Genomic DNA, 19,043 nt, shown 5'->3' with positions numbered 1-19,043 from the left:
CCAGAAGCTTTTTAAGGCCTCGTTGTCAGAGACTTGTTGTTGGTATGTCCATTGTATTTGATCCTCCCACTCTCATTCTTTTGTCCCACTATAAATTCAAATATAGGTTTCATGTAAGTTTTGGATAGTTTTTTGAAATTAAATTGAAAAAATTATTTTCTTATGATTTAGAGAAAACTATGTTGAATATATAAACTATGACAAATAGGAGCAACTATCATCCTAATCTTCTTGTCTATATGTTAATGTAATTGGGTGGGGTCAACTGCTTTTATCTTAATCCATGCAAATGGGGCAATATTTCTTTTTTGTTTTTATTGGATTACCTTTTGAAAATAACACTTTCATGCAAATGGGGGCAACTTGCCATTTGGCAGTGGAAAAGGTTGCAAATTGAAAACTTTACGTAGGATATATAATATGGTCAAGGTCATTCTTCAAGAAGGGATATATGTCTATATTTAAGTTCTTAGCCTTAAATACAAATGTTTTAATTCATAAAAACAGTGTATATATATATTCTAATTGAATGAGAAAAGGGTTACAATAGATTATTATTTTCATTCTTGATCCGAATGGATGTATATAGGTCATTCGTCAAGAAGGCATATGCTATTCATGGACGAAATTAAATGCATTTCTAGAATAGGAGAACTTGCAACTTTATTAAGGAACTCACATGCATTAGGAAGCGGATTTTGTGAAATTAGGCTACTCAAATTTTATTGGAATTCAAGTAGGTTAAAAGAAGGGATTATGTAGCTTATTTACACAAGACAAGTAGGCCCTGCACTTTAGGTTGTGTCTGGGATAAGTGAATCTTGTAATTTCCCTTTTGAGACAACTAAATTTCAAGAAATCCTAATCTCGAGTAGCTTTCTTTCAATTAAGGAACTTTCGCTATCCGCTTTATTTTTAGGGAAAAATCATATTTAGTCCTTAGGTTTTTTTTTTTTTTTATAAAAAAAAAAAAAAAAAATTATCTAATTTGGATTTATTCGTTGGCTTTGAAATTCAAGAATACGGTCTTTAAGTCTTGTCAAAGTTTAAAATAAGATCTATATATCACTTTACCCTCAAAGTTAACAGTTTATCATTTATCACAAGTGTCTCATTTAACATGTCAACATCCATCTCAACACTCTAATGCCATGCCACATTAACAAAACCGAGATTTCTGTTGTTGTGGGTTTGCTCTTTAAATTTTTAAGTTTTGTGTTTCTTTAAGTTTCATGTGTCAAATAAATTATTTTTTATATCTTTTTTTTTTGTTTTTCCTATGAATGACTTAACACTTGTTGATGTAGCATTGCATTTAAATATTCATGACATACCAAATGAGACATATATGACCAATGACAAACCGTTAACTTAAATGATAAATTGACATAATAACCTATTTTAAACTACTATCGTTGCCATCACCGTCACCAACACCGTCATCCAACCCCACTCAATGAAGGCCCAAAACCTGATATTATCACCATCTTGTTGACAATATCATTAACCATGAAACAGCCTTCAGAACCCACCAATGTAATACCCCATCACCACCGATCCATTTGCTCCTTACAAAACTCCAACAAAATGGGCCATTAAATTTCATATGCGCATATAAACCAGCCCAAACATGTCTCCATTTTGGGCTCACGCTCTTCCATTTCTCACTAAATTCCCAATGGATTTTGACCCCTCTCCTTTCTGTTTCTTTGGTTTCGCCTATACTTATTTTATTTCTTTTATCCTTTTTCAATAGCCTTCTATGCTTACTTATTTATACCCAAAGATATTTCTAATTTGAATAATATTTTGTGAAAATCAAACAAAGTCTTAAAGTTAATTGATGATTTCACAATGTGAAATATATATTAGCGTATGTATGTTAAGGCAAAAAAAAAAAAAAAAAAAACTTAAGATAAACCAAAACAATCAAATGGGATTTTAAGTCAATTGATTGCTTATATACCACAATGTCTTTAAATGTTTATTTGATAACTATAGTAATTTTTAATTTATGGGAAACAATCAAAATAAAGAAATTAAAAAGAAAAATAATTGAAAAAAAAAAACACAAACACAAACACAAACAACTAAGACCAAAAAAATTGAGAAAAAAAAAAAAATAGAAGCTTTAGTACTACTGCGAGGCCTTAGGCTATATAGTTATTATCTTCGTGCTTTGACCCTTCTCAATAAGAATTGAAAAATGTCAAGTTTACAAAAAATCTTTTACAAACTGACGTGCCACAATTAGATTGGGGCTCTGTTTGGTAAACGGTTTAGCAAGTATGTGATTCATTACTATTCATTGATGGACTGCTGACATTCCAACCCGCAAAAGAAAAAACGTTCGCCCAGCTACCCCATTGAAAAAATGCGCCCGGCCTCGTTAACCCAGCCTTGCTTGTTGACGAAATTGCCCCTACAATTTGTTTAGTTGTCTAACTTGTCCTTCCCTTTGCATGCGAAAACGAAGGGTAATTTCGTAACGTAATTAGGCATTGTTAACGAGGAGTGGCTTCGGTTTTCAAAAGCTGAGGAGTCCAGCATATGATTCTGCAGGGAGTAGGCTGACGGGCTGTCCATCAAGCCACAATTGAAGACCACAAACCCCTTGAAACCATTTAACAAACGCATCATGGATTTCTCAAAATTTGAATTTATCCAATTTTTAATTATGTTATGTCATATCAGTTTGTAAAAGTCTTTTTATAAAATTTATTTGTAAACCTAACATTTCTCATAAGAATTTACAGTTCCATTCCTGACAATTTAGACTATCAACATTTCTTAATAGTGTGGGTTGACTCGGGGCATGGTGGAGCGAAGCTTTAAAGAGAGACGTTGACGAGTAGGGCGGGGTTGGAACGACAACAGTAGCAAGCTTTAACGTTTGGCATGGTTTGCGAGAAAAATAATAAATCTCATAGGATAATAATATATCATTTGAAAACAATATATATGTGTATATACATATATATATATATATATATATTTTTTTTTTTGGGGGCGGGGTAAGACCGTAAGAGTAGCATTTTCCATGTTCTATATGCCAAGGCATTGAATAAAACTGCAAATGACATGAGTGCAGAGGAACAAAAGCCGGCTTTCCTACACAAAAAAATAAAACAGTAAAGAGGGCAAATCTTCCTTTGGCACAATCTGCTTCAGTACGTAGCCTCTGCGTATTTCACTGTCTGTTGCATCTCTTCTCAGGTCAGTAATCCCTCTCCGTTTGAATTTTTCTTCACACTACTTCATTTTCCCGAGAAAATAGTTGCCTGAGAAAATAGAGGGTTCATGAACTGCTTCAATGGCTGTAAAGCTTTCATCTTTGGCTATTTGCAAGAGAATTCCCAAATGGGTCAATCAAAATGCATTCATTTCTTCAGTTTCATGTGCTAGTAGTATCGAAATTTTCCCGGAAAACAATCAGAATCCACTGAATTCATCGGATTTTGAACAAAATTTTCGGTTTTTAAGGAATAAGCTTTCTCCGGATAACTTAATCCGGGTTTTGGATAATACCAGTGATTTGAACTCAGCAGTGAGGATATTCAAATGGGCTGCCCTCCAAAAACGGTTCTGCCACACCGCTGATACGTATTATCGGATAATTGTGAAGTTGGGCATGGCTGGAAATGTTAAGGAGATGGAAGGGTTTTGTCAGAATATGGTGAAAGATAGGTGCCCAGGTGTTGAGGAGGCTTTTGTGGCATTGCTTGATACCTTTGTAAGACATTGTAGGCTAAGTGAAGCTATACGAGTTATTGTTAATATGAATTCGGGTGGTTTTAAGCCCTCTATAGATACGTTTAATGCCGTTTTTGCTGCTCTAGTGGATGAGAAGAGAGACTTTCAAGATTTAATGTTTGTTTATAAGGAAATGGTGAAAGCAGGAGTTGCACCTTCTGTTGACACTTTGAATCATTTGTTGGAGGCTTTGTTTGAGACCAGTAAGGTTCAGTCTGCTTTGGATCAGTTTAGGAGAATGAGCAAGAAAGGGTGTAATCCTAATAGCAGGACATTTGAGATAGTCATAAAGGGTCTCGTTGAGAAAAGCCGAGTAGATGAAGCTGTTAGTGTTTTAGGTGAAATGTCTGAACTTGGGTGTCAGCCTGGTTTGAGTTTCTATACCTGCACAATACCTTTATTTTGTATGGAAAATAAGCCCGAAGAGGGAATTAGGTTGTTTAGATTGATGAGAGCTTCTAATTTTGTTCCGGATTCATTCATTTGTGAGGTTCTAATACGGTGTCTGTGTGAGAACCTTTGGCTGGATGATGCGATGAACATTTTCAAAGAGATGATAGACAATGATATAAAGCCGTCTAATAATGTGTTTTTGGATATGATAAATGTTTTTTGTAAATTAGGGAAAATAAATGAAGCTTTAGAATTCTTGGAAGACAGACATGTTTTTGAAACTTCACCACGCAATTCATTGCTTGAAGGTTGCTGCTGTGCTGGTAAATTTTCCTTGGCAAAAGGTCTACTTGATAAAATGTATGAGAGGAACATAGCCAACTGTGACTCCTGGAATATTCTTATCAGATGGCTTTGCAAGAATGCAAGGATCAGGAAAGCATTTGAACTTCTAGGGAAAATGGTTGTCTCCTCATGTCTTCCTGACTGTGCCACATACTTGGCATTAGTTATTGGTAACTGTAGATTGAACAAGTATGGAGATGCATTGAAGCTATTTCACGAGATTCGTGCTAACTGCTGGGTTTTGGATTCTATATCTTATTCTGAGCTAGTTGAAGGCCTGTGTCAGGTGGAAAGAACGCTAGAGGCTGCTGAAGTGTTTTGCTATATGTCTAGTAATAGATGCTCTCTTCAGTCTTACTCCTTTGATATGTTGATCAAGAGTGTTTGTGCCAGAGGAAAGGTCGATGAAGCGATAAATTTACTGCAGTTAGCTTATTATTCTGGTACTTCGTGTAGTAATGCAACTTACACTATAATTATGCTCGAGTTGTCTAAACTGGGCAAGGCAAAAGATGTGGTAGTAGTTCTCTCTCAAATGCTGATAGAAGGTTGCAGTCTTGATCTGGAAGTATATAGCATCCTCATACAAAGCATGAGTTCACAGAATCGAATCAAGGATTGTGTATTCCTTTTTAACATGATGGTTAATGAGGGTTTGGTACCTGATTCTGAAGGGCTATTTGATCTACTTTCATGTATAGCCAACCATTCTCAGTTGTATAAGGTGTCAAGTTCGATCGATAAACTTATTTGTAATTCTGAAATTGTAAATCCAGCAATTTACAACATGCTGATTAATGGCTTTTGGAAAGAAGGTAATAAACGTGAAGCATGTCATTTATTGGATTTGATGTTGGAAAAAGGTTGGGTACCAGATTCTACGACTCATGGATTGTTGATTGGATCTGTTGCTAGAGAGGAAGGGGACAGGGGGGCATTTGCCTATGGGAATTCCATCGCACAAGATGCTGTTAGTAACATACTAGCTGAGGGCTTGGGAAATACTTGATGTACCTACTTTTCGAAGAATAGCAATTTGATCAGCTGAAGGCCCAGTTCCCTGGCGAATGATACTCTGACTCACAACTTCATGATTATAGATTTTCTCTCCAACTCATCAGGAACACGAGGGATTGAAACTGCTTTCAGACATAGTTTTGTGTCTATGGTGGCATTCTGTGACAAATGGTCTTTTTGTGGAATGTGATTGCTGGCATTCCAGGTGAGCAATAAATTCATCTTTTGATCTCTAAGATATGCAGCGTACTTGTATACTTCAGAATGTACTTTGAGCAAGAAAATCTTTAGAAATGATAAAATATGATAAGTTCATCACCATGCAGCTATTTGCTGTTCTTCTTATTTATTCTTGCATGTCTGCCTGTTCATACTTGTACGAGCATAGATTGTAATTCCTCTTAAATGCAGAAGAGTCTACCTAGTCGTTTTTTGGGAAATGGGAAACGGGAAACTTAACCTCACTGATATATGCCTTGCAGATGACTTGCTCTGTTGCTGTAATCCTTTTGACCTAAGGAGTTCTTTCTTGGGGGGCATCAGCTTGTCTCTAAACATGGAGAAGAGTGGCATTTTCGGTTGGTAGAGGAGGATGAAATGTACAAATAATTAATGAATAATTGAGATTTGAAGAAGGGAAATTAAGGGTGCAAATTGCAATGTAAGGATTCCCCTTTTACAGCCAAGTTATTGACCACAGATTTTCAAATCTAATGGACAAGATAGTAGCTGAAGTTGCTGGCAATAGACTAATAGACAAGCTAATTCAAGCACTTCTATTTAGCATTCAAGTTACTAGTGCAAATGTTTTTCTTCTGCCATAGAAGTTGATCAAAGGAATACGTACTGAGGTGTCACTTTTATTTTGGGCAGGTATAGACAAGAGCTAATGCATGGACTATCTTATCTGTGAAGCTCTTCGAAATTTAGAGTTGAAGGCTACTCAGGAATTAGAAGAATGGATTTAGACTAGATTGCTTCTGCTGTTTCAACCCCAAGGGGAGAATTGGTGAAGACAGCACCGGTAGGTGACAGGAATTTGAGAGATAGCCGAGTGGTTTACCACTATGTTTGTGTAATTACTGTAAAAACCAAGTGAAGAAGGGAAATGGGTCATCATTATACGTGGGGTATTCAAACTACTCTGTCACTGTTTGTTTAAGATCTGTTTCTGTTATTGACTAGAAAAACTGTTGTGACATTGATATAAAGGTAAAAACTGTTCTGTTCTGTGTTAGGGTTGTTAATATTTCTGTTTTGAGAAATAGTAAAATAAAAGACAAAACAAAATTGTAGTCAAAGTCAGCCTGTAGATGGCTTGCAACTGCCTTGCTTGATTTGCTTGAATTGCTTCCCCTGAGATTTTACTAGTTTGTTCTGGTCAAAAGTTCCCCTCACCTGCTGACCTGGATATGGTTGCACCTGTGACCAAAGATGCTGACTTAGTCATGCAGAGCAAAAGAGATGTGGTTGCAATAGGATATGGGCGATAAGGGTGGCGGGGAGAGAGGGATAGGCATGTATGTATGTACCCCGTAGCTATCCATAGAGAAAAAAAGGGAAAAAGAAAAAGAAAAAGAAAAAAAAAAAGTTTTTCAATACTTATATAGAGTAATGTTTTAACAGGCTGATATGACTAAAATATGCAAAATATCAATTAAAAAGGTTTTTTTTTTAGTACGAGAAGTTCTGAAAAATATAGTAACACTTATTAAAATTTAAGAGTATGATTGCAAAAATGATAAGTATAGTTTTTCCTAAAAATTATTTTCATTTTCAAGAATTAATTTATGATACTAGGCACCTCTTTCTAGAATGATTATGAACAAAGTTCCAGTCAAATAAAGTGATGATATTATTACGTGATTTATATATGTATTTGGAGGATTGCACGTGAGAATCACTCTATTTAGCCATGCATGTCGTGGTGGGAAACGCGTGAAGAAAACGCACGCTACCCAACCATATACCGTTAGCGTCTTAGCGGCAGTATATTATTCTGGTTGCCTTCGTGAGGCCCCCAAACTCATTTCTCCTACTTTTCTGACCTCCATTTGACTCCACGCAGAAAAACTAGAGATCACCCAATTGTCCTAACATCGATCTGATCATCCCATTTCCTCATCACAAGAACAAGAAGGAAAAAAAAAAAAAAAAAAAAAAAGATAAATTTTTCTGTGTTCATCTTCGTCCTCGCTAATGGCACCGTACGACGAGGAGGAAATATCACCGGATGACTTGTTGACGAACATGATCGTAATGGGGGCGTCTCTCATAGTAATTGCCGCAGTTGTCATCGGCGTTGTTGCCGGAGTAGATAGCAAGGGCGGTCCGGGGAAACTGGGCGAGAATGTCACCCTTGATAATATGATGGGCGTCGATGAAATATGTAATCAAACTGATTACAAGGAATCTTGCATGGCTAGCCTACAACCGGTGGGCGACAAAGCCAGCGTGAAAAAGTATTTAACGGCCGCCATAAACGGCACCGTTTCAGAAATGACAAATGCAATGCAGAAGGCAAAAGTCAATGCTGACGCGATCGGGGATCAAAGTTTAGAAAAAATGGCGCTTGAAGATTGCGTGGAGTTGATGGGGCTGTCCATTGAGGAGATGCAGTCTGTGATGCCATTGGAAGATGTAGGCGATGGTAGGAGCAGCTTGAGCGCTGTGATTGCATATCAAAGAGCGTGCGTTGAGGGATTAAAGGAGTCTCTGTATGCCTCGTTTGCAGATTTTGATGGGGGTCTGCAGAAGGCCAGAGAGCTTGCGAGCATTATCTTGGCTATAATTTACGAGAATTTTCCAAACGATGACGCTAGAGTTGAACGGCAGTTGATGGCGGATCAGCGCAAAGTATTGCAGGATTACAAGAAGGCCGGTGGGCAGATGATTCCCCATGCTTCTGTGGCTAAAGATGGGAGTGAGGAATACGGGAGCATCAATGCCGCTCTTGATGCATATCCAAACGACATCAAAGGACGATATGTCATCTACGTGAAGGCCGGGGTGTACGAGGAGAACGTCGTTGTCGCCAAGAATAAGACCAATGTATTCATGTATGGTGATGGGGTTACTGAAACCATTATCTCTGGAACAAATCTCGACGACACTACCACCTATAGGAGAGCTACATTATGTGAGTTCCTCAATCTTTCTCTTCCTCGATCTTTTTACAAATAAATATTTATTGTTTTGAGGCTCTTATTATCTTATCTAGCAAGGTTGACAAATTCGGTATCCAAAACAATTTGACTTAAAAGAGTTTTTTAAGAATCATATGTAGATTCAATTGGTCAAGACAAGATAAGTGAGTGTTTAGTCCAGACGAGGCGTGTTGAAGAACAAATTTAAGTCAAACAGTACTGCTTGTTTGGTTTGAACGAGCTGATTTGAAAATAATTCAAGATAGACAATGTTTCTCATTCGCAATCTTATTCGCATGTTAATCAGAATGAGCTGTGCTTTATTCTTCTCCAAATTTTTTATTTAAAAGTTAGTTCTCAAATGATATGTCAAAGTCATATGAGATTTATTATTTTGAAAATGTGTCACCAACTCATATGATTATGACACATCATTTGAGAACTAACTTAAAGGAAAAAAAAAAGAAAAGAAAAATTAGAAAACACGCCATTTCTCTTAAAGATTTGGTGATTGTTCGGGTTTATTTGGGTAAACACCTATTCTAACTCATTTAATTTCTAGGTGTTGTTAAGAGATGTTTGGCCATTTTCAAAATCACCTTGAGAATGTCCAATATTAAAATAATGATGCAGCCTTAAACTCAAAAGCTAATTATCAATGCGAGCAAGTAGTATATATGAAAGAGAATTTGAAAAGAACCAGAACATGTGTCTAAAGATAAACCCATACATAGAAGCTCCATTTTTTTTCCCCTCATTGTTTGACACACTGAATTTCCCTATCTTGTTGCAGCGGCAATTGGCAATGAATTTATCTGCGCGAATATTGGAATCAAAGTCCCAGATAAAAGCAGTGGAAATTCCATAGCGGCGTTAAAAATCCAGTCTGATAAAGCAGCCTTCTACAACTGCAGAATAAATGGTACAACATCAAACATATACGCATTAGCGCATCGACAGTTCTTCAAGGAGTGTGAAATCTATGGCGTCACAAACATCATCAAAGGTGACGCTGCACTTGTAATCCAACGCTCCAAAATCGTCGTGACGCAGCCATCTACGCCGGTGGCAAACATCATAACTTTGCAGGGCAGGAGCGATAAGCGTGAAAACACTGGTTTTGTGATCCACGGCAGCGTTATTGTGGCAGACGAATCTAACTCCCCTGAAAAACTGAAGAATTGGACTTACTTGGGCATGGCAGTGGATAAATATTCAAGAACAATCGTCATGGAATCATTGCTGGGAGATTTGATCAATGCACAGGGATGGAGCAGCAGCAACAACTATGGAATTGAAAATGTGACGTTTGCAGAGTATAAAAACAGGGGGCCTGGAGCTCAAACCAAAAACAGAGTCAACTGGCCGAGTCACACTGTCATCACCAATAGAAACGATGCTCTGCTTTATACGGCTGACCGATTCATCGAATTACAGAAATGGTCGCTAGACAACATAATCGGCCCCTTACACGCCGGTCTTTTTTCATGAAGATAGATAGAGAAACATGTAGGGGAGGAGAGTACTAGGTACAAAACCTATGGCTGTTCATATGCAAGTGTCAATTTCTTTTGTTTATTTATTTATTTATTTATCTTTTTTGTCAATCACAATGTTAGGCTACATAATGGGAAGTTGCCGTCAGAACAATTTTAAAAATTAAAAAGAAAAAAAAAAAAGTAGAACCCTCTTTCCTTCAACCTGCCATGAGAGAAGTAACATCAAACAACGGGTATTTGAGTTTTCATTACCTTGCTTACAAAACCAAAAGTGGAACTCTGCACACATGGTGTCATTGGATCCAAATCGTTTTCTAAGAATTCCCAAGTATCCTGATTGTAAAGCAATAGAGTAATCTATTCTTCACTGACTAATATGAACGTGTTTTATGTGGCTTTCATGACTCTGAAAAGTAACTACAAGAAGTCAGGGGACAAAAAGCTAATGAATAAAGGAGTTTGCTGGTCCAAAACGATAGCATTACTTATGAGTCATTCTTTAATGAACTTCAAAAAGTTCAAATTTGTTCAACCTTTATAGCCAACAGCAAGCACTAAGCAGCATTTTCATTGAGTGTGATATTTTTATGACATTAAAACACATAGGACTCAGTGCTTTGGCTTAGCAGATACTCAAATCAGAGGAAGCAAATTCTTTCAAGCTCTCATACCATTGAGATTAATTGCAAAAACCCACATCAGCAAACATGTGGACTACTCATTTACAGGAAAAATTACATGCCATTATTTCACTACAAAGAATGACATCTGCATCCTTTACCCACCAAAAAAAAAAAAAAAATTGGAAATTTGGAAATTATCTCTGTACGCTGGCTAACAACAACATCAATGTGCAGAAAGTTACAATCGAGCACAACCTATGTATTAGTCACATCATTCTTAGAATCCCTAGAGCAGAAATAAAAGCAACCAAATGAATGTATCAAGACAATGCATGATGCTCCGGCAGAAACAAACAACTCACTCATCACTCACTCATATTCCCAGAAAGAGTGACGAAATTCCAATTCCTTGAGCCCCCAATTTCATACCTGCATTTCAAAACCAATGAGAAAATCAAGATCAAAGACTAAAACCCAATAAAGAAAATCAAGACCAAAGACTAAAACCCAAGAAAGAAAAATCAAGATCATCAAAGACTAAAACCCAAATCTTACTTCAATCTTGGTGGCAATATTTGGCTTGGTTTCCACCCTCTCATTCCCATTACTTTGCATTGACTCGACCACCTCCACTTTCATCTTTACATTGCTATCGCCATTGCTATTCCCATTGCCATTCTCGTTCCCAATCTTCCTCCTGCTGTTTTTCTCTCTGGCCTCCACCATGGCGGCCAAGTGCTCCAGCGCCTCATGGGCGCGCTTCTTTGCGATTAAGGCCTCCCTGACCTTCCGATCGGCGTCGGCGCGTGCCACGATCACCGCCCTATTCATCGACGCCGACGCGATCCTGGCCGCGCAGAGCAGCACCGAGGACAGCTTCAAGTCCATAAAACGCTGATTTTCGTCGAGGTCGAAGAAGGAGAAGGTGGGGTTGGAGCAGGGAGGGCAGATGTAGGAGACTGATGGCTTGGTGGCGGTGGGGAGGCAGCGCGAGTGGGCGAGAGAGGAGCACTTGGAGCAGGGGACGGTGTTGGGATTGCTTGGAATGGGAGGGGGAGAATGGGGATTATCGAAGTATACGAAGCAGAGCGGGCAGAAGGAGGAGGGGTGGAGGCGGAGGACGCAGGAGGTGCAGAGCACCCGGTCGATACCGCGCAGGCGGACATGGTGGAGGAGGAGGGCCCACCAGCCCCACCCTTTCTTTCCCTTGTGGGTCCACCCGCAGTTGCTGCACTCCGATGCTTCTTTTCTTCCCCCTCTGTTGGTGGTTGGGAGGTTCATCTGGGTGGGATTTGTTATTCCGATTTGTAGGGTTAGGGTTAGGGTTGCAGGGCGCGAGAGAGAGAGGGGGACGAGAAAGAGACGAAGATGAAGACGAGGACAAGTTTGTTGTATGTGTAGTTTGCACTTATTCGTACGACGCCGTTTCGCTGGAGTAAGGTTGGTTTTTCTTTTTCCTTTTCTTTTTAGTCTTTCCGTTGATTATAAATTTATAATATCAATAATTTCTCAACTGCACAGGCTCAGAAATTAGCAAAAGAAATATGATTTCAATGTTGGGATATATATATATATATATAAATTAAATAATATAACAGCATCTACACCGTTATATTAAATAATTTTAAAATCTAATTGGATGATAATATAACAATAGTGCAATTGGTCCTCAAATAGATGATAATTAAGCTTACACCTTTTTCATTACTAGCATTGCTTGGATCCTAAACCCTCTTTTCATTAGGATTTTGAACAAAATCATCATGCCCCTAGTAATAATTTTTAAACCGCTTGTTATAAATTACAAACTTAAACAGACTCTTAGTAACCGTAAATTAGAACTATTATTGTAGTTGCTAGACATGCTGAATCTATGTCTTTCAACAGGAAATGTTGAGACCCTGCTACATATATTGGGCTTTGGATTCAATTTGTTATTGTAAATGTACCTTTTTCATGAATAATAATTTACTCAAACAAAAGAGAGCAACTAATTGATATTATAAAGAGAACAACCTTTATAAACACATAATGTAAATCAAGTCGTTTACACGCTCTAATGAAGAACTGTCACGTTAATTTGAAACACGGTATCAAAAGTACACGTTCACATAAGATTGACTCGAGTATGTAGAAGCTGGATAGTTTGAATTGTAACACCTTCTTTACTCTTCCACGGCCACCACCCTTTTCCACACGTAAGTGCATAATAAAACATTGACAATTTGGATGATAAATCCAAAATAAGGTTTGTTTTCCATATTCAACAATAGACCAATAAAATTAATGTCTATTTATTGGTTGGAGGTCAATAATGCCATTCCAACATTGGAACTTCATACCTTAAAATAATACTAATTAAGTAATATATAAACACAAAATAGGTTTTTTTTTTTTTTTTTAGTTACTAAATGAATCACTTTTTAAAGAACTAAACACAAAATATTTTTTAAAAATAAAACATAACATACTTTAGTATAAAAAATTTCACACTTTTTTTTTTTTTAAATAAGAATATAGAAGACTATTTTAAATGAAATACGTGCTTATATTTTCATATGTGAAGTCTGATTTAATTTGTTATTTGTAAAATAATAAAAAAGTAAAAAATATATATAATTGAAAGTTCGCACCACCCCAATCAAAACACAAAACGGATAGAGATCTTCAATAATTTTACTATTTGGATGCTAGTAATTGAGACAGGCTTAATATGGAGCTAATTGTTCAAATAAGTGATGGGTTGTCCGCTTTTCGTAAAAACTTTGGGGAAACTTCACTTACCCCTCACAAACTTTCGCGCTTTTTGCGGACACCCTCCATTGTTCAAAAACTCTCACTTTGATGTATCCAACTTTTGTTTCCTTCCACTTTGCCCCTTTCGTTAGGATTTCACAAGACATCCTAACGGAGGGGTGTAAAATTTCAATCTTGCCCTTATTTTTTTTAATATAATAATTATAATATTTGGAGAAACTTCACTTACCCCTCATGAACTTACGCACATTTTGCAAACACCCCTCAATCTTCAAAGTCTCTCACTTTGATGTATCGAACTTTTGTTTTGTTTCAGTTACCACATTCCGTTAGAATTTTATGTTAAATCCTAACGGAGGGGTGTGAAATCCCTAAAATGCCCTTATTTTTATTAAAAAAAACTCTAGACTTGTGGGTTCATCGATATTCTATCCGTTCCTTACACTTTTACGAATTAGAGCAACACTGCATTCTAACAGTTTGAAAGACCTCGGTGGGTCACAAGTGTGGGTCACCTTTTTTTTTTGTTTTTTGTTTTTTTAATATAATAATTATAATAATAAATTTTTATTTATAAATAAGGGTAAATTTGAAATTTTTAAAATTTTTAGGGGTATAAAGGTCTTTTACTTATTCTATCGTTTGATTTAACTCCAATATCTAATGGTATGGAGTATTTGGAACGAAATAAAAGTTCGATACACCAAAGTGAGAGACTTTGAAAATTGGAGGATGTTTGCAAAAGACGCGTAAGTTCAGGAGAATAAGTGAAGTTTTTCCTAATTTTTTATTTATAAATAAGGGTAAATTTGATTTTTTTTTTAAAAAAAATTAGGAGTATAAAGGTCTTTTACTTATTTGACCGTTTGATTTAACTGCAAAATCTTAACGGAAGGAGGAAAGTGAAAGGAAATCGAAATTAGATACATCAAAGTGAGAGTTTTTGAACAATGAAGAAGTGTCTGCAAAAAACTTAAAAGTTTGGGAGGAGTAAGTGAAGTTTTCCCAAAAACTTTTTTCATATTTAATGTTTTAATTGCTAGTAAATTGCTGAAAATTCAAATAACACGACATTGATGATTGATTGGGATAAAAAAAAAAAAAAAGACACAAGTTTCCTCTAAATCAATTTAGAATGTTTTTTCGACCCACTGTAATAAATGTCAAATATCTTCTAATATATTTGATTTTCTAAAAACTTAATATTTAGGTTATTAGATTAATAGAAGGTAGTTGGAAGATAATTACGTCGAAGTATCTATTAATTCCATATCCCTATCACATGCTATATATTGCCAAATAATTATTATCAAGTCCCCCCACCCCCGCCGGGTCCCGAACGCCTGCCAGGCTGCCATGACTGGACCTTAGTCATTATAATATAATAGGTTGACTAGATACCTTCGATTTATGCATAAATTTAGGGAGCCTCATTGGCGTCCTCACGGGGCCTGCTCTTAAAAAAACAAAAAACGACAATGCCCTTTATCCACTTTAATAAAAGGTTAGTTGAATATAGCCATATAGGCATTGAGCATGGGCAAAATGGCAAGTCGCCCTGTCGGAAGAGTAGACTCGACCAGCAAAATGGAAAGTCGCCAACGTGCTCAATCTTCTCATTGGTGGCTGTGAGCATTTGCTTTCATAATGCGGCTATATATGCAGTATATATGAAGAAGACGACTTCTCATTAGGCAATCTCTGGCATATCCATATATGGATATCTCAATTCTATTCCTTTTTCTGCTGTGTCTCCTGCAAACTCCTTCTCTATCTTCATCTAAAACACTTGACATTCTCAGAGCCTCATCTCTGTCAGTCGAGAACCCAACCGACGCATTAGTTTCAGCAAATGGCGAATTCTCTGCCGGCTTTTTCCCCGTTGGGGATAACGCCTTCTGCTTTTCCATATGGTTCACCCGCTCCTCGGCTCCCACCGTTGTCTGGATGGCTAACCGAGATGATCCAGTAGACGGAAAAGGTTCCGAGCTTTCCCTTTTGAGAGACGGCAAGCTTATCCTAACAAACTCCGTCGGCATCACCGTTTGGACCACGAGAACACCAGCCTCGGCCTCATTAGACGCCTCCAAGCTACAGCTACAACTCCTAAACACAGGCAATCTTGTGCTTCATAATTCTGATCCGAGCGTTATCATCTGGCAAAGCTTTGATTCACCTACGGACACCCTTCTTCCTCAACAAGCTCTGACCAGAATTTCAAGCCTTGTCTCCAAGAAAAGCCAAGCTGACTATTCTTCCGGCTACTACAAGCTCTATTTCGACAACGACAATGTTCTCCGCTTGCTCCATCAAGGCCTGACAGTTTCCAGCCTCTATTGGCCAGCTCCATGGTTCAACGACCCCGGCCAAGCCGGAAGGTCTAGGTACAACTCAAGCAGAGACGGAATATTTAACGTCTCGGGCTCTTTCCTATCATCCGACCATTTTGAATTCCGAGCAGCAGATTTTGGCGAGGTGATTCCCAGACGGTTGACGGTCGATTCTGACGGCAACCTGCGACTGTACAGCCTGCAAGTGAATTCGTCTCGGGATTGGGTTGTGACGTGGCAAGCCTTGTCTGGGCCATGCCAAATTCATGGCGTCTGTGGACCCAATAGCGTGTGTAGTTATGATCATGCCTCCGGCAGGAGATGTGAGTGCATACCGGGCTTCAAGATGGAGGATCCAACTGACTGGTCTTTTGGGTGTACGCCGGAATTCAATATGTCTTGTAGTCAAATGAATGAGTCCAGCTTTGTCCAACTTGCTCATGTTGAATTCTACGGCTCTGATATAAAGGCCCCATTGAATCTTTCCTTACAAGGCTGCGAACAAGAATGCCTGAGTTCTTGTGCTTGCGTAGGGTTCCAATTTAAGTTTATAGCCGATTGGGGTCAATACAATTGTTACCCCAAGTATATGCTACTCAATGGACAACGGACACCACATTTTGAAGGAGATTTGTATTTAAGATTACCCAAAGGTGTTCTTTCTGATAACAAGACGGCGTCGGATGATGGCGAATCAAGCTTGAGGTGTTTAGGCGAAGTTTCTAAGCAAGTAAGAAGAACGTATGAGAATAAGACGGTGAAGCTTTTGCTTTGGTTTGCCACTGCAGTCGGCGGTTTAGAGGTTACGTGCGTTTTGCTGGTGTTGTTTTTCTTGTTCAGGACTGACAAACATTCGGATCCGACTGAACAAGGATACCTCCTGACATCTCGATTTAGGCGGTTCTCTTTTGCTGAGCTGAGAAAGGCAACGAAGGGATTTAGTGAAGTTGTCGGACGAGGTGCCGGGGGAACAGTTTACAAAGGTGTACTGCCTGATCAACGAGTATGTGCAATCAAGCGACTCAACGAAGCCAACCAAGGAGAAGCAGAGTTCCTAGCAGAAGTGAACACCATTGGGAGGCTTAACCACATGAACTTGATAGAGATATGGGGATTCTGTGCAGAGGGAAAGCACAGGCTTCTGGTTTACGAGTACATGGAGCATGGATCCTTGGCGGAAAATCTTAGTTCTAATGCACTTGATTGGAAAAAGAGGTTTGAAATTGCAGTGGGCACAGCAAAAGGCCTTGCTTACTTGCATGAGGAGTGTCTAGAGTGGGTTCTGCATTGCGATGTAAAGCCTCAGAACATACTCTTGTACTCTGATAATTATCTGCCGAAAGTTGCAGATTTTGGGTTGTCTAAACTTCTCAATAGAAGCGAGCTTGATCACTCGAGCTTCTCAAAGATGAGAGGAACTAGAGGATACATGGCGCCAGAGTGGCTTTACAATCTTCCCATCACATCTAAAGTGGATGTCTACAGTTACGGGATTGTTGTGTTGGAAATGGTTACCGGAAAGAGCCCGACCGGTATGCATAGCTCCGGCGACAGTAGAGGGGCGGGGGAGTATACGAGTGTGGTGAAGTTGGTGAAGGAGAAGATCAACAACATTGCAAACAACACTGGAAGGGAGTCATGGATTGAAGAGATTATTGATCCTAGGATGGCTGGGAAATATGACTCTGCTAAGATGGAGCTTTTGGTCAAAGTTGCTTTGCAATGTGTGGCAGACGACAAAGATAACAGACCCACCATGAACCAAGTTGTAGAGATGCTTTTGCGCCATTAGATCATTTAATATTGTTGAAAAAATGATTTAGCTAGAATTTTGTGTAATTTAAATTATGATTATTTTCATTCTGTAAGAACTTTTTTTTAATGAATACTTGGGTATTTCTAGACCTTAATAAATAGATTGATTTGACGATTCATTAACACTTCTAGAAGTTTGCGGGCCAAAGGATCTTATCATTCAGAATTGCATATATATCCGAATCCCATTAGTGACAAGTTAAGCATGAGTCTTCCCTAACAAAATAAAGAAAATTAATTATCAATGCGTTTTTTTTTTTTTTTTTTTTCAATTATCAATGAGTTAATTAGTAAATGTTTAAGACAAATAATTAATTGATTAATTAATTAAAAGTTGACAGAGATCGAGAGGAGTGGTGGCCACATTCATGGTGGGCGAGACCACGTCGACTGAGGATCCCACCAGCCTAACACGCCGCGTAGAAACAAAACAACGAAGAAGAAGAGTAGAGGAAGGTTGGTATGAGAGATATTAGCGAGTGATTTCTTTTTATTATCTTCATTTTGATGTAAGAGAATATTGTTGTGACAATTAAGTATTTCTAATTTATATTGTTAAGAATGGATTTTGTTGACCATTCCCAAATTAATACTCCTCTTTTTTTATTTATTATAAAAAATTGCAAAGTTTAAAGTGTTTATTTTTAATAATAATTAAAAAAAAAACATATTTGCTATTAAAAAAAAAATCAGGGGTATTTTGGACATTTTGACAAAAAATAATGGAATATCCTAAGTAATTGAAAGAAATTGAAAGTTTGATACCCTTAATTGAGAGTTTTTAAATTTTGGAGTAGTGTCAAATTAAACAACTAAAAATTCATTGAAGTTTTCCCTTGTCGCAATGATACATTAAATAAAAAATTGTAAGCATTTTAGACGGCCACTTGTCGCAATTTTAACCTATTTTCTTGAAGTTTCAACTTTTATAGATGGATATGTATTTATTAGTTAGGTTAGTATAAATCAATATTTTTAGGCAAAATTATAGGTGTGTGGGACACTTTTTTTTTTTTTTAACATGTCTACACAAGAGGATGAAAAATGGGATGAGAATTTGAACTAGTAAGTTTTATTTCATAAAACGTGATTTCCAGCCGATTGAGCTACCGCTTAGAAACCTTTTATATATAGGGCTTGACTTTGGTCAGAGTAATGGTAAATATATACCACAAATATTGGTTGGAAAAGTATATAAATCCAATCAATATACCGATGAACTAGAGGAACTAGAGGATACATGGCTCCAGAGTGGCTTTACAATCTTCCTATAACATCTAAAGTGGATGTCTACAGTTATGGAATCGTTGTGTTAGAAATGGTTACTGAAAAGAGCCCGACGGGTATGCAAAGCTCTTACAGAGG

General features: G+C 37.6%; 4 protein-coding genes across 8 annotated transcripts; 3 read left to right on the top strand and 1 right to left on the bottom strand.

Annotated features, from left to right (window-relative positions):
* Nucleotides 1-3,226: 3,226 nt before the first annotated feature.
* On the top strand, nt 3,227-6,738 carry LOC132170791 (pentatricopeptide repeat-containing protein At1g63330-like). Of its 3 annotated transcripts, XM_059581896.1 has the most exons (3): nt 3,227-5,713; nt 5,991-6,169; nt 6,382-6,738. In XM_059581896.1, the coding sequence occupies exon 1, from the start codon at nt 3,314-3,316 to the stop codon at nt 5,498-5,500; it is 2,187 nt and encodes a 728-aa protein (XP_059437879.1). In that variant the 5' UTR covers nt 3,227-3,313; the 3' UTR covers nt 5,501-5,713; nt 5,991-6,169; nt 6,382-6,738. The 3 variants fall into 3 exon arrangements, with proteins under 3 accessions (XP_059437879.1, XP_059437880.1, XP_059437878.1); XM_059581897.1 differs by lacking the exon at nt 5,991-6,169; XM_059581895.1 differs by having other exon boundaries at nt 5,991-6,738.
* A 969-nt stretch (nt 6,739-7,707) lies between these two features.
* On the top strand, nt 7,708-10,145 carry LOC132168525 (pectinesterase-like). Its single transcript, XM_059579513.1, has 2 exons — nt 7,708-8,647; nt 9,448-10,145. Exons 1-2 carry the CDS (start codon nt 7,708-7,710, stop codon nt 10,143-10,145), a joined length of 1,638 nt encoding a protein of 545 aa, XP_059435496.1.
* Nucleotides 9,307-12,129, bottom strand: LOC132171195 (uncharacterized). Of its 3 annotated transcripts, none has more exons than XR_009439014.1 (3): nt 11,332-12,129; nt 11,150-11,205; nt 9,307-9,827 (listed from the first exon to the last, which is right to left on the bottom strand). XR_009439014.1 is itself a non-coding variant. In XM_059582448.1 (2 exons), the coding sequence occupies exons 1-2, from the start codon at nt 12,055-12,057 to the stop codon at nt 11,200-11,202; spliced, it is 732 nt and encodes a 243-aa protein (XP_059438431.1). In that variant the 5' UTR covers nt 12,058-12,129; the 3' UTR covers nt 10,942-11,199. The 3 variants fall into 3 exon arrangements, 1 of the variants encoding a protein (XP_059438431.1); XR_009439015.1 differs by having other exon boundaries at nt 9,307-9,819; XM_059582448.1 differs by lacking the exon at nt 9,307-9,827 and having other exon boundaries at nt 10,942-11,205.
* A 3,076-nt stretch (nt 12,130-15,205) lies between these two features.
* On the top strand, nt 15,206-17,757 carry LOC132172306 (putative receptor protein kinase ZmPK1). The gene has a single exon (XM_059583782.1). The coding sequence runs from the start codon at nt 15,250-15,252 to the stop codon at nt 17,653-17,655; it is 2,406 nt and encodes an 801-aa protein (XP_059439765.1). The 5' UTR covers nt 15,206-15,249; the 3' UTR covers nt 17,656-17,757.
* Nucleotides 17,758-19,043: the final 1,286 nt, after the last annotated feature.

The sequence above is a fragment of the Corylus avellana genome, chromosome ca2 (assembly GCF_901000735.1).
Source record: "Corylus avellana chromosome ca2, CavTom2PMs-1.0".
In the NCBI taxonomy this organism is placed as follows: domain Eukaryota; kingdom Viridiplantae; phylum Streptophyta; class Magnoliopsida; order Fagales; family Betulaceae; genus Corylus; species Corylus avellana.
The sequence above is the reverse complement of the archived record's forward strand: the minus strand, read 5'-3'. Positions and strand labels throughout refer to the sequence as shown.

What these genes read in the sequence shown, in the direction of transcription:
- LOC132170791 (XM_059581897.1), top strand. Translation starts at nt 3,314, where the DNA reads ATGGCTGTAAAGCTTTCATCTTTGGCTATTTGCAAGAGAATTCCCAAA.
- LOC132168525 (XM_059579513.1), top strand. Translation starts at nt 7,708, where the DNA reads ATGGCACCGTACGACGAGGAGGAAATATCACCGGATGACTTGTTGACG. An exon ending in CTATAGGAGAGCTACATTAT is followed by an intron (nt 8,648 to 9,447) that starts GTGAGTTCCTCA and finishes ATCTTGTTGCAG; the next exon opens with CGGCAATTGGCAATGAATTT.
- LOC132171195 (XM_059582448.1), bottom strand. Translation starts at nt 12,057, where the DNA reads ATGAACCTCCCAACCACCAACAGAGGGGGAAGAAAAGAAGCATCGGAG.
- LOC132172306 (XM_059583782.1), top strand. Translation starts at nt 15,250, where the DNA reads ATGGATATCTCAATTCTATTCCTTTTTCTGCTGTGTCTCCTGCAAACT.